Genomic DNA, 15,140 nt, shown 5'->3' with positions numbered 1-15,140 from the left:
AAATTAAATTTGATCCTTGGGATTAAACTGTAATCAAATTGCTAAAAAGAAATAAATCAGAATTTTAATGTAAAAATTGGTTACTTTTATACTCACCTGATGTTCATACAGTATTACCTCTTGAAGCTATTTAAATGTCAAATGCCTACCCCAAAAACACAAATTTCACGTCTCTCCTTGCATAAAGCCTCCCACTCTGGGAACCCATCACTCTATCTGGCAACAACTAAGTAGTTGTTGATGCATCAAAGTTGCCTTTGCCGTGAGTCGCTTAAATAACTTTTCCAAATAAAATAGTTTTACACATCAAAGATTTATAACTAATGAACAAAACACAATCCTGTGGGAATAATTCCCAATCAAATAATTTATTGGTATTTAAACTACTGACTACTCGCATTTATAGCAATTCTAGAAGATAACTCCAATTAAAATTTTAATTACCTTGAATAGAATTTGAATCACAGGGCTAAATATAGATGTCCAAACTGGAAATAGTCGACTCGAACTATGACGCATCATTAACCAGTTGGTTATCATCGACCACCGGGGGGGGAACATTTTACTAGGAGAAAAAACAGTAAATTTTTATTTTTGGAGTAGGCATTGACATTTAAAAAGCAATAAGAACATCAAGAGAGTTTCATACAAATGATAATAAGTTAAAAATATATAAACAAAGTACATTTCTACAAATAAACTAGGTGGACATTATAATAGCAGAGTACAAACTAATTACAAATCCAAATATTTTTTTTTATAACTGGTTATACCTAATGCCTTTTAAGCTTAATTTCACTGATAACCTTAAATCATATGAATCATGGTCCCATGTTATTGGCTGCAGTTCAGAAAAGCAGAGCCAGCTTTCATGTAAAACATGCTAATGTTCAATTTTCTGAAAATACTAGAATCGAGTCCATATCATCAACTCCCCTTGTATGACCTCAAAACACTCAAAGCGAGCTCAACCTTCTTTGTCAAAAGTTCAGGTTCAGCAATCACTCGAACCAAGTCCTTGTATTCCATCTGAAGTAACATTCCAGTCAATTTAGCAGCTTCTTGCGGATACTTTTTGGAAATTTTTTCAAATATCACCTCGCCTAGTTCCTCTTTCTCGTTACTAATATTCTGTTTTACTCCTATGGTACTAGATTCCTGGCTGCAGTCCTCGCCCTGAAAATAGGATACCATTATTATTTCTGGGTCGACCTGTGGCGCCGGGTGAAAAGAGTCCTTCTTATATATCTTTTCTGATAAAACCTTCCAATTATACCAGAGAAAGAAAAAAGCATGGAATGCTGAGGTTACTACCCTCGCGCGAGCACCTTTTGGGTGTCGTGTATAAAGCAAAGGCGCGCGAAAACCACTATTCACAGGTTGTCTTCCATTTAGTTAATTCCTTCGTCAAAGGGATGGGCCGATACAAAGGTCCTAGCCAACCACCAGCGCCACGACGCGAGCGCCATCTGAACATCATCCTTCTTTTTGGAATACAAAGTGTTGAATTGTTTTGTTGTGCTCTCGGTCTTTTTTATCATTCGTGGATTTATTTTGTCATGTCCGAAGCTCCATCTTCACACATTCCAATGTTAAGTACCATAGTTTGTTTTGACAGTATTTTATTGTTCCGGGCTTTTGTTTTATATCCAGTATAGTCTGTTTTATTTTTCCCGTCTGGCCTTTCATGGCGGCCATTGTTTGTTCACTTGTTTGGGAATTCATCTTTGTCTGCCCGTTTAGTACTCTGTCACTTAGGTTCTTGGTTAAGTCCCTGGCCTTATGCCTTTAGAACCGTTATTATTTTTATTTCTATTTTATTTTTTGTGTATTTTTGCTCATGGTACTTTTTGCTAGCAGTCCAGCCTACGAACGATATAGCGATCTAGCTTTGTATTTGTTTAGTACCCGCCCCACCGAGGCGTTCGTCACTCGACTGTGCTATTTATTTTAAGTTTTAGCAGATGCTATTCTTCAATCGTAGTGTTATATGGATGTACATTTTTATTTTATACGTTTATAATAGTGTTGTGTGATTTTTAGTCCTGTTTTTGTGTCCAAGAGAGCGAGAGATTGGGGTCCCCATTTTCTGTTCGCAGTCACGAGTTACCCCTTTCTCTCGTTTTCTTTCTTAGCTCTGGTGGTTGAGCGGATTTCCCGTTTTCCGTTTTGTGCGTTCAACGGGTTCTCCCTCCCTCACCTCTCCCCCTCGGGGTGGATGATAACTTACGAGTTATTTATTTTTCGTGACTTTTCAATTGTTAGCGTTATTTTGGTCCGTGTTTCGTCCTCTCCCCGTTACGGCTCGGGAGTAGTTTATGAACGTTTTCCACTCCGCCTTGAGTTCTACTCCGGCTTGAGGGATTCTCAATGACTTTCGTTCTATTGTTATATTTATATATTGTTTACTGCATGGGACGGGCTTCATATTGTTTAGATACGACCCTCCGGTGGCCCTTACTGCGGTCTCAGGCCACGGCCATATCCACAATAGCCATTGTTATTACAATTGTGTTTTTATTCACAATAATTATTCAGGACCTTTCTTCTCCCTCCGGCCTCACCGGAGTTTGTAAATACGCTTTGCTATGATCTAAGCCTTAGCCTTTAGCTGCGGCTTGGCTTTTATATCTTCACAATTGAATTATTAGCCACAATTGAATTATTCAGGATATCTCATTATCCTCCGGCGTCACCGGAGGTCGCCCATACACTTCACACTTATATTTACCTTGCCTTTGGCTAAGGCGGCATTATTCAGGACATCTCATTACGCTCCGGCTTCACCGGGGTCCGGCTTCACCGGAGGTCGCCCTTACACTTAACACTTATATTTGCCTTGCCTTTAGCTAAGGCTGGTGTTTATATTTATTTTAAGGGCATGTCACTGCTTCCCCGACCCTCGCAGGTCGGCAGATTGCTTTAAGTTATTTATCCTTATGTCATTAACAGACATTAGGTAAATTACAAATATACAAACATTTGGATATTATAGTGCCAACAATGGTATTGGGCGAATAGCGATTTAAACGTTTAGCGATTTAGTCTGTTAGTTTGTACTCGCCCCAGGAAGGCTCGATTTAGACTATATCCTTATTTATTGGTTACGTTGTCGTTATTCTTCGTTCTTGGTTATTACAATGACTAAAAATGAAAAAGATAAAGGAAAAAATAAAAATAAAATAAAAGCAATCAGTTTTTTACTTTCCTTATATTATTATGTGATGTTAGCTTTTATTATGTAACCTTGAGAGTGAGAGCATAGGGTGCTCGTTTATTAGCTCGAGTAAGGGAGGTGATTTTCCCGTTCTCCGTTTTCATACGTTCACGAGTTATTCAGGCCTCCTCTTATTATCAGAGTTGATGATTGTACGTTTAATGTTATACACGTTTTATTGATGTGGTTACTGTTAATATAGCTAACACTATTAGTAGGAACGTTGGTGTATGAGTCATTAATTGGGTTCGTTTTATACCGACACCCTTAGCTCCGCCTTGAGTTATGCTTAGCTCCGCCTTGAGTTATACGCCGCTATAATGGATACTCATTGGGTGAGAACTAGTCAGATATTTGGAGTGCAACGGTGAAATCCGGCACTCAGACTCCGGCTGAGGCCTTTTGCACACGAACCTTTGTCATGTTTGATCTCAATTACACCTTTCCGGCCCCTTTTTTCATCGAATCTCCGGCTTCGCTGGAGATAACTCAAACATTCATTGAGGTTAATGTTATCGTACCGGTGACGGTCGCGATCTCACGGGGACTGGCCTTTGCTACCGGATCTCCCATACAAACAGAGATCAAGCAGACGTCCAGAACCGGAGTTAACAATGTGATACCGATGAGGATTTCACAGTTTCATTATTACGGTCCCTTTTTCATCGGATCTCCGGCTTCACTGGAGATAACACAGACATTCAGTTTTAGAGAATGTTATCGTACCGATGAGGATCACGTTTTCACGATGCCGGACCTTTGTCACTGGTTCTCCGGTACAAATAGAGATCAATCAGACGATCAGAATCAGGGTATGAACCCTTTTTCATGAATAATCACAATATCATCATTACGATCCTTTTCATCGAATCTCCGGCTTAACCGGATATCGTACAGGCGATCAGCATTGAGGTTAATATTAGATTTCCTCTGGTTCACGTTGTCACTATGACGGACCTTTGTTTGTACCGGGGATGGTTACCGGAGCTCCGGTACAGTCAGAGATCACTCAGACCACGGGTGGCCAATCTTTTGTTTTACCTGTAAAGGGAAGGATTTAACAAACAAAAAAAAAAAAAAAAAAAAATTTATTTATGAACGTAACTATGCCTATATTTATGCATGTATTTAATTCTAACTATGTATAAATATGGATAAATATCCATACAACATCGTGTTCAAATAGAATTAAATTAATTATGCCTATATTTATGCATATTCAATCCTAACTATGTCTAAATATGGCTAAATATCCATACAACAGTGTTCAAATAGAAATACATTAATTATGCCTATATTTATGCATAGTCAATTCTAACTATGTCTAGATATGGATAAATATCCATACAACATAGTGTTCATATAGAAATAAATTTCCACCCAGTGGCGAATGCGCCAACAGTGTCACATTTCATGAATACAAGTGTCGCACTATACCCCAGAAGATAGTACATTAAATGACTTTTCTTTAAAATTGATTTTTAAGAGTTATACAGCTGATCCCAGCCTGTGAATAGGATCGCTAACCAAAGTTCAAGGAACATCCAGACTTATGTCCCCTTTGTGTTACAGAAGGTTCGCCTGCATGGTTCCCATCAGGATGATGATGATTCTCTCTGGCCTGCAAGAGAGGCTCTCCGCCCTTGGGTATCGAGGTTGGGAAGGAATGCTCCATCTAGAGGTCCCTATCTCCTCGGAGTGTCCTCTCTAAGGTTGGACGACAACCCCATGGACGGGCAGGTAGGTGGGGATGAGTTTTGAGCCTTCAGCTTTGCAATTACCTACGTCACCGACCTAGGACCCTTAAAGGATCCTGATGTTCATGTTACCCTGCATAAACTGTGACGGCTAAAAGCAACACATTCTAGGGAAAACCAAGGGGCTATGACGCAGATCTAAGGTATGGTGGTGAGTCAGTGCCGTTCAGGAAGTCGGATATAGGTGGTACCATAAATCTGGAGGGCATAGACGTCCTCCCTCTGGGGGACCTAGATTTTACTCCCAGGTACTAGAATTCCCATTCAACGGATTCGTTCGATTGAAAGAGATTGCCTTGGTTAGCTTAGACAAGGTACCAAAGGTAACGGTATTATTTCCTAAAGGGCAGGCCCGATCTGTCTGGACCAGGATGTTGTCAGCCTGGGGGGTACGATAATTCCAGGCTCTGCCCTTCCAGTTCGACCTACACGTTTGTTGGTCTGATCGGGTCAGTTGTGGGAAGTACGTTCTGTCTGAGACCTCTATCAGACAGGAATCGATAGTCGGTTTCCCACTCGTCATCACAGCCTTCCTCTGGTTCGACGCTTTTGTATCCGACTCCCCATCATCAGGTGGTCTACCTCACTGATTCCCCAGGTACACAGCCCAACCCCGTTGGGATGTTTTGCCTGCATACAGCCCTAGATCCGAACCCTCAGGCTCCTTTCATGGACACCAGAGAGGAAGCTACAGGAGTAGAAGACAGTCCCGCCATCAAGGCGGACCTAGGAAAAAGGGGGCTCGGAGAAGGGAAGGACCTAGATTCACTCCCTCACAACGCGGTGGTCCCGGTAGAGGGAAGACTTTACCACTTTCGTGACCATTGGACTCGGTCTGTGGGATCATAGCATAATCTCTAACGGTTTGAGATGAAAATGGCCTCAAGGTCCTCCTCCTCCGCCAGTGACCTTCTCCCAGAAATCCACTCCCGTCCTGAAAGAGTACACCACAGGGTTACTCAAGAAAAAGCAATCAAACGACTATCTCTCAGGTACAGACCTTACTTCCCCGTGGGACCGTCACCACCTCTGTCGATCTTACCGACCGCTATTAGCTTGCGCCTATAGCTCGAAACTTCTCTTCTTATCTGGGTTTCCACCTAAGCAGGAAAGCCTTTGTGTTCAAGACATGCCCTTCGGCCTCAACATTGATCCCAGGATATTCACGAAACTGGGAGAGGCAGTGTTAGAACAACTCAGGAACCAAGAGATACAGATCATGGCTTATCTGGCCGGTTGGCTCATTTGGGCCCGGCCGGCCATAGAAGGCAACAGAGCTACGAAGGAATTACTTCGATTGCTCGACAACCTGTGATTTCGGGTCAATCTCCATAAGTCTCGCCTGCGACCATCAGGCCACTTAGAATGGTTAGCCATTCAGTGGGACCTTTCGAAGCACACGTTGTCTCTCCCTTCCAAAAGTAAGAGGAATAGGTTCCAAGATCAAGAATTTCTCAAGCACAAACAGGTGTCCAAAGAGCCTAGAAAGTATCCTCGGCCTTTTCCAATTCACTTCAGTAACAGATCTCCTAATAAAAGCCAAACTCAAGACATCAATCAATTTTGGAGAAGGAGAGCTACAGTACCTATAAGAAGACAAGGTCTCGAAGATCCCCTCTGTCTGGAAAATGAGACTACGCCCATGGTCCGAACAGAAGAACCTCTCCAAAGCGGTTCCTCTACAATTCCCACCTCCACAAGTGACATTCCATTCAGCCATGTCTCTAAGTGGATGGGGGGATTTCTCCGAACATCAGATGTTTCAGGTTCTTAGTCACTAGCCATGAAACAGTCCCATATCAATGTTCTCGAAGCCATGGCAGTGTTCTTGACCCTGAAGAGAGACTCTCCTCCGAGGTCGACCCACATCAGAGTAGTGTCAGACAGCACAGACGAGGTACACTACGGAAACAGGGGAGGATCCAAGTCACCCAACCTGAATCAGATCCTGGTCACTTTCTTCGCCTGGGCAACAGAAAAGAACTGGTTCCTGTCAGCACCTCACCTAGCGGGAGGCCAGGATGTGAGAACGGGCTCACTATCCAGGACGAGTCCCCTGGAGTCAGAATTTCATTCTGGTGGATACTCAGGCTCGTTCCAGGCATCCAGGTAGATCTATTCACATCTCAGATCAATCACAAACTTCCTTGTTATGTGACCCCAATCCTGGGCCCTCGGGCTCATGCCATGGACGCATTACCCCGGGATTGGAACCATTAGAGGAAGATTTCCCTATCTCTCCCAGTGAATCTTCTAAAACTTTTACACCGACTGCGCTCCTTCCGGGGCGCAGTGGCCTTAGTACCACCTCACTGCCCAAGAACAGTTGGTTTCCTCTCCTCCTCGAGTGGAAACTCCGTCCCATTCGGATCCCGTTCCTCAAACTGACCCGAGTATTCCAAACTCACTGTGTCAGATTACTCAAGGATGGCCAAAACCCTAACTTTGTAGACTACAGGAAGTTGGCAGCTCGTAGAGACGCTAACATTGAACCGGAAAACGATTTCTTCATCGAATCAGACAAAAGGGACTCGACAATTCGCCAATATGATTCGGCCGTTAACCCCCAAAATAGGTGGTCCCCTTGGAAAGTTATTCCTCTTCTCCAAGATACTTCTCTATGTCCGGTCACCACTCTCAGGCCCTTTTTAGCCACGACTGCTACCCGATCGTCTGGCCCCTTGTTTATCAGAGAACAAGGAGGTACCATTCCCATACATGGTATTAGGCTATAGATCCTATACTTCATTTAATAAGCCAATCCGGGATCATTCCCCCAGAAGATGGACTTTGATGACCTTATAAAGTTCACGGGTTGGGAATCTCCTATGGTCTTCAAACGCCACTATCTAATGAACTTACAGGCTCTTAAATACCCAACAGTTGCAGCTGGGAGCCTTATCTCTCCCCAGTGATCTCTTGTTCTTCCTTTCATCCATCTCTTTTCTTCTCCCTCCTACCCGCCACTCGCACCACGACGCCGCTTCCTTGGTGGTTCGTTAGCCCTAAGTTTTTTACATATTAGGTTATGTTTGTAACTATTACTGATTACCGTTGTTATAGGGTTGGGATATTCTTAGCCATGTCAGTTTTGTAGCATGTTTCCTCTGATACTCGGAGGCTTCCCTGTTATCATGTTTGTTTACCTTAATTATTTATGATTTTCTTTACATGGTGTTGTTTCTCTCCCTTCATTAAATTAGTTGTTATTGTTGGGCTTGGAAGGCATTCTCTGGTACATTTTCACCCGGCGCCTCAGGTCGACCCAGAAAAGGGATTTTGACGAAGGAAAAATCTATTTCTGGGGAGAGACCTGTGGCGCCCGGTGAAACCCTTCCCCTTTATTTTACACGATCCCACCCTTTCCTTTCCAAGCCGTCATGTCCATTACAGAAGGATGTTGTTCAGATGGCGCTCGCGTCGTGGCGCTGGTGGTTGGCTAGGACCTTTCTATCGGCCCATCCCTTTGACGAAGGAATTAACTAAATGGAAGACAACCTGTGAATAGTGGTTTTCACGCGCCTTTGCTTTATACACGAAACCCAAAAGGTGCTCGCGCGAGGGTAGTAACCTCAGCATTCCATGCTTTTTTCTTTCTCTGGTATAATTGGAAGGTTTTATCAGAAAAGATATATAAGAAGGACTCTTTTCACCGGGCGCCACAGGTCTCTCCCCAGAAATAGATTTTTCCTTCGTCAAAATCCCTTTATTATTATTAATTATCATCATCATCATCATCATTACTTGCTAAGCTACAACCCTAGTTGGAAAAGCAGAATGCTATGAGCCCAGAAGTTCCAACATGGAAAATAGCTCAGTGAAGAAAAGAAATAAGGAAATAAACTACAAGAGTATTTAAGAATAATAACATTGAAATAAATCTTTCATATATAAACTATAAAAACTTCAAAATAACAAGAGGAAGAGAAATAAGATAGAATAGTGTGCCCAAGTGTACCTTCAAGCAAGAAAACTACCCCAAGACAGTGGAGGACCATGGTACAAAGGCTATGGTACTACCCAAGACTACCACACACCGGTAAGTTGAAGGCAAACTATATTTATCTAATGTACTCACATAATAAGATACTGCAATAAACTTGAAGAAATAAAAGTGTAATCATACCTGTGAAAACCTTACATACTCTCGACGGGCTCTGGTAACCGCTTCCTTCAGGGCTGCTTCATCATCTAACAATTGGGATACTACCGACACAGGTAACTCCAACAGCATCCCTGTTACCTAAACATCAACATGAAAAAAAGTCAGAAAGACAATCAAAGATAACATTGTCAGTACACTAAATACTTCATATCTTCTTGGGTATTGCAACAAAATAGTAAATAGTAAAAGCAATTTGAAATTTTCCTAATTATACAAACAATAACCTATTTTTAAAACTAAAATACTTATTCCAATACATCATCATCATCTCCTCTTACACCTATTGACAAAAAGAGCCTCAGTTAGAATTTGCTAGTCTTCTCTATCTTGAGCTTTTAAATCAACACTTACCTGAAAATGATGTTCTGTTAATTTTTCAATGTAAAAGTTTGGCCACGATAAAAATGTAGTTTTCCTAGCTATACAAACTTGAGCAGCAGCTATTTAGCAAAGATCCCGCCTCAACCGCCCCGCAAGTCTTTCACCAAATGAGTGTTGTGAGGAACCGATGTAAACAATCATTATGCATCATGCGCAGGAGTTACCTAGCAACAAAGCATGATGCAATCAAGCCAATTTTCTTATGATTGTCTGGTCGTAGAGAAAACCGAGACTAGGAGTAACCCATATACTGTACAGGTATACCTCACCTTACATTGGTAATTGGTTCCAGATGTGACTTAAAAGTTGAAAAACAACTTAAGGTGAATTTACATATCTCAGAATTTACTTGTCAATAGGCTAAATCATAAATAACCATTTCCAGTTATGTATTTTATTTATAAATGCAATTTGAATATCTTGTTCATAAAAATCTAATTTTATGAATAAATGTGCATTCCTACTTGTAAATGTAGATGTTTACAATTTAGCATTTTTACAGTACATTGCAGGCTGTTTATTTGTGAATGTTGTTTGCTCTAAGGTAAAGTAGTATAAAATAGAAAGATTTTGTAAGGTTAAATAACAAATTAAGTTGTTATAGTTATTTTGTGATGGTATAAAATATACTTAGTTGTTACATTTATTAATATCTACATTCAATATCTTTTTTTACATTACTGATCGTCAGCGCCAACAGCTGATTCGTCTGTTGTTGTTGTAGTTGTTCGAAACACATTTTAATACATTGGTCGAGAGTTTGTTGAACTGCGCTCCTCTTTTCTTCAAGGATTATGTGATAGGGAGCTAAATCATATCACAATATTATGTTAATTTCATGTAAGCATAATCGTGATACTGTCGTGACCTTGAAAACAGCTGACACAAAACCAAAATAAAAAATCGGTAATAGCTGTTATTATTATTATTATTATTACTTGCTAGGCTACAACCCTAGTTGGAAAAGCAGAATGCTATAAGCCCAGGGGCTCCAACAGGAAAAATAGCCCAGTGAGGAAAGGAAACAAGGAAAAATGTTATTTTTATAATAAAATAAATTTTTGAATATACTTACCCGGTGATTATATAAGCTGCAACTCTGTTGCTCGACAGAAAACTCTACGTAAAAAATCCGCCAGCGATCGCTATGCAGGTAGGGGGTGTACTTCAACAGCGCCATCTGTCGTGCAGGTACTCAGTACTCAATGTAAACACAGAACTCAATTTTCTCCTCGGTCCACTGGGTCGCTATTGGGGAGGAAGGGAGGGTCCTTTAATATATAATCACCGGGTAAGTATATTCAAAAATTTATTTTATTATAAAAATAACATTTTTCAATATTAAACTTAGCCGGTGATTATATAAGCTGAATCACACCCAGGGGGGTGGGTAGAGACCAGCAATAATTGTTTACATTATTATGAGCTAAGGATTTTTTATTTCATTTTAGCAGTTATTCAAAATAACAAACATAAAATAAATAAGTACCTGGTAAGGAAGTCGACTTAAACAATTACTCTGCCTTTTTAAGTACGTCTTCCTTACGGAGCCTCGCGATCCTCTTAGGATGCTGAGCGACCCCTAGGAGCTGAAGTATCAAGGGTTGCAACCCATACAACAGGACCTCATCAAAACCTCTAATCTAGGCGCTTCTCAAGAAATGACTTTGACCACCCGCCAAATCAAGTAGGATGCGAAAGGCTTCTTAGCCTTCCGGACAACCCAAAAAACAATAATAAAACATTTCAAGAGAAAGATTAAAAAGGTTATGGAATTAGGGAATTGTAGTGGTTGAGCCCTCACCCACTACTGCACTCGTTGCTACGAATGGTCCCAGAGTGTAGCAGTTCTCGTAAAGAGACTGGACATTCTTAAGATAAAAAAGACGCGAACACTGACTTGCTTTTCCAATAGGTTGCGTCGATTATACTTTGCAGAGATCTATTTTGTTTAAAGGCCACGGAAGTTGCGACAGCTCTAACTTCGTGTGTCCTTACCTTCAGCAAAGCTTGGTCTTCCTCATTCAGATGGGAATGAGCTTCTCGTATTAACAGTCTGATAAAATAGGATAAAGCATTCTTTGACATAGGCAAAGATGGTTTCTTAACTGAACACCATAAAGCTTCAGACGGGCCTCGTAAAGGTTTAGTTCGTTTTAAATAGAACTTAAGAGCTCTTACAGGGCATAAGACTCTTTCTAGTTCATTTCCAACCATACGATAAGTTTGGAATATCGAACGATATTGGCCAAGGCCGAGAAGGCAGCTCGTTTTTGGCTAGAAAACCAAGTTGTAGAACATGTAGCCGTTTCGGATGAGAATCCGATGTTCTTGCTGAAGGCATGAATCTCACTGACTCTTTTAGCTGTGGCTAAGCATACCAGGAAAAGAGTCTTTAAGGTGAGATCTTTCAGGGAGGCTGATTGTAGCGGTTCGAACCTGTCTGACATAAGGAATCTTAGTACCACGTCTAAATTCCAACCAGGTGTAACCAAACGACGCTCCTTCGTGGTCTCAAAAGACTTAAGGAGGTCCTGTAGATCTTTATTGTTGGAAAGATCTAAGCCTCTGTGACGGAAGACTGATGCCAACATGCTTCTGTAACCCTTGATAGTGGGAGCTGAAAGAGATCGTTCTTTCCTCAGATATAAGAGGAAGTCAGCTATTTGAGTTACAGAGGTACTGGTCGAGGAAACGGATACTGACTTGCACCAGTTTCGGAAGATTTCCCACTTCGATTGGTAGACTCTAAGGGTGGATGTTCTCCTTGCTCTAGCAATCGCTCTGGCTGCCTCCTTCGAAAAGCCTCTAGCTCTCGAGAGTCTTTCGATAGTCTGAAGGCAGTCAGACGAAGAGCGTGGAGGCCTTGGTGTACCTTCTTTACGTGTGGCTGACGTAGAAGGTCCACCCTTAGGGGAAGTGTTCTGGGAACGTCTACTAGCCATCGAAGTACCTCGGTGAACCATTCTCTCGCGGGCCAGAGGGAAGCAACTAGCGTCAACCTTGTCCCTTCGTGAGAGGCGAACTTCTGCAGTACCTTGTTGACAATCTTGAACGGAGGAAATGCATATAGATCTAGATATGACCAATCTAGGAGAAAGGCATCTATATGAACTGCTACTGGGTCCGGGATTGGTGAGCAAAATATTGGGAGCCTCTTGGTCATCGAGGTTGCGAAGAGATCTATGGTTGGCTGGCCTCAGGTGGCCCAAAGTCTCTTGCATACATCCTTGTGGAGGGTCCATTCTGTTGGAATTATTTGTCCCTTCCGACTGAGACAATCTGCCATGACATTCAAGTTGCCTTGGATGAACCTCGTTACTAGTGATATGTCTAGACCTTTTGACCAGGTGAGGAGGTCCCTTGCGATCTCGTACAACGTCAGAGAGTAGGTCCCTCCTTGCTTGGAGATGTACGCCAAAGCCGTGGTGTTGTCCGAGTTCACCTCCACCACTTTGCCTTGAAGGAGAGACCTGAAGCTTTTCCAGGCCAGACGTACTGCCAGTAGCTCCTTGCAGTTGAAATGCATTGTCCTTTGACTCGAGTTCCATAATCCCGAGCATTCCCGACCGTCTAATGTCGCACCCCAGCCTACGTCCGATGCGTCCGAGAAGAGAACGTGGTTGGGAGTCTGAACAGTCAGGGGAAGACCCTCTCTTAGGTTGATATAGTCCTTTCACCAAGTCAGACAAGACTTTATCTTTTCGGAAACCGGGATCGAGACCGCTTCTAGCGTCTTGTCCTTTTCCAGTGAAAAGCTAGATGGTATAGAAGAGGACGGAGGTGTAGTCTTCCTAGTGACACAAATTGATCCACGGATGACAGCGTCCCTACCAGACTCATCCACAGCCTGACTGAGCAGCGTTCCTTCTTCAGCATCTTCTGGATGGATAGCAGGGCTGGGGGCTGATCGTCTTGTTCAGCAACGTCCTCATCAGAGGGTTCCTCATCCGAAACTGATGAGGAAACGGCAACGGAGTGGGCAACGTCTGACTCGCTGAATCCCGTCGCACTGGTGGATGCGTGACGGAGCCGGACGCAATATCATGGAACTGCTGCACAGTCTGTGAACTGTCAACAACCATGGGTGCGCGAGGAAGTACAGCGTCAACCCGAAACTGTCTAGACCGTCTGGGTTGTGCAGTCAACACCCTACCGGGTTGCTGAGGTTGACGCACTGCGTCACAACAAGTCACCTCTGCTGGTTGTTGAGCGCCCTGAACGTCAACAACCACCTCCGAGCGTCGCTTAACGTCAATGTGCGGCTGGCAACCCACACTGGGTCGCATCGGTGGAGGAACCACCTCAACTGGCAGACGCGAGTAGGTTACCTCAGCGTCAACAGGGCGCACAACCGACCGGTTGGAAGGTTGTTGGCCAGAAGGAGGAACCACCTCAACTGGCGGACGCGAGTAGGTTACCTCAGCGTCAACAGGGCGCACAACCGACCGGTTGGAAGGTTGTTGGCCAGAAGGTTCTTCTCCGCATTTAAGTCCTCTATCAAGGACGCAAGCTTGGACTGCATGTCTTGCAGCAAAGCCCATTAGGGTCTACGGGAGCAGGTGTGGCAACAGACGGGGTTAGCGACTGAGGCGGAACCGTTTACCATCCCTGAAAGCCTTGTTATGTGTGACAAAATAGTACAGCAAAACTTCAAAGGCTCGACAAAAGCTGAGAAGTTGACCTGTAAACAACTTGGAGCGTCTCCTGGCTAGGCGCCAGGGAGAGTCTACCAGAATTGAGAAGTCTATCTGGGCAGAGGCATGAACTCCCAAGCCGAGAACTTCTCTCGTGTCATATCAGACTCTCGCTCTATAAACCAGTTTAAAAGAAGGGAAATCAAAGGCTGTATCCCCCAAACTCCTCCTGGTGAAAAAACCAGTCGCCTAGCCAACGTAACGCTCTCTAGGAGAGCGAGAGAGCACTAGCTTAAAAACAACGGCTTCGAAGTAGCTAGGCCTAGTGTAAGTTCTGACGTTAAGGCGAACGAGGAGCAGCAGTTACAAGATCCGGACGAAGATCCTTAAAAAAATCATCATGATTTAATTAAAGTCCATAGGAGGCTAAGCAGCTTAAGGCTCCTCTCCATCTGACAGAGTCCTCAAGGGAATATCAGTAGGAGGGAGAACAGCAACTTCCTCATCTACAGGAACCTTGTCCGATAAAAGCTGAGTCTCTCACTGGTGCATTAGTAGCGGACCAGAACGCAACGTCATGTAACTGCTTGACAGTCTGTGAACTGTCAACAACTGAACTGTCAACCACAACAGGTGCGTGAGGACATACAGCGTCCACTCGAGACTGCTTTGACTGTCTAGACTGAGCAGTCAAAACAACTCTAGAATGCGGAGGTTGACGCACTGCGTCAAAACAAAACAACTTAGACTGTTGTTGTACCTCGCGAACGTCAACGGAAGGTTCCGTGCGTCGCTGAACGTCAACATGCGGCTGGCAGGGTACACTGGAACGCATGGGTGGCGGGACTCTCTCAGCTGGAGTGCGGCAGAAGGTCGCCTCAGCGTCCACAGGACGCACAACCGTGGTTGGTTGTAGGCTAGAGGTTGGTGCAGTGTCAACCTTCTCCGCACGAAAGTCCTGCATCAATGACGTTAACTGAGAC

The 15,140-nt window shown here is 43.3% G+C and overlaps 1 protein-coding gene across 1 annotated transcript in view; it reads right to left on the bottom strand.

Annotated features, from left to right (window-relative positions):
• Nucleotides 1–46: 46 nt before the first annotated feature.
• Nucleotides 47–15,140, bottom strand: part of LOC137629539 (uncharacterized) — a 52,089-nt gene continuing 36,995 nt past the window's right edge. The window contains exons 5-6 of the mRNA XM_068360954.1: nucleotides 9,101–9,217; nucleotides 47–1,176 (exon numbers count right to left, since the gene is read on the bottom strand). Of these exons, the coding sequence (XP_068217055.1) occupies nucleotides 928–1,176; nucleotides 9,101–9,217 (366 nt within the window). The 3' untranslated portion in view covers nucleotides 47–927. The remainder of the gene's footprint in view (nucleotides 1,177–9,100; nucleotides 9,218–15,140) is intronic.

The sequence above is a fragment of the Palaemon carinicauda genome, chromosome 37 (genome assembly GCF_036898095.1).
Source record: "Palaemon carinicauda isolate YSFRI2023 chromosome 37, ASM3689809v2, whole genome shotgun sequence".
Taxonomy (NCBI): Eukaryota; Metazoa; Arthropoda; class Malacostraca; order Decapoda; family Palaemonidae; genus Palaemon; species Palaemon carinicauda.
This window is presented reverse-complemented; position numbering and strand designations above follow the sequence as displayed.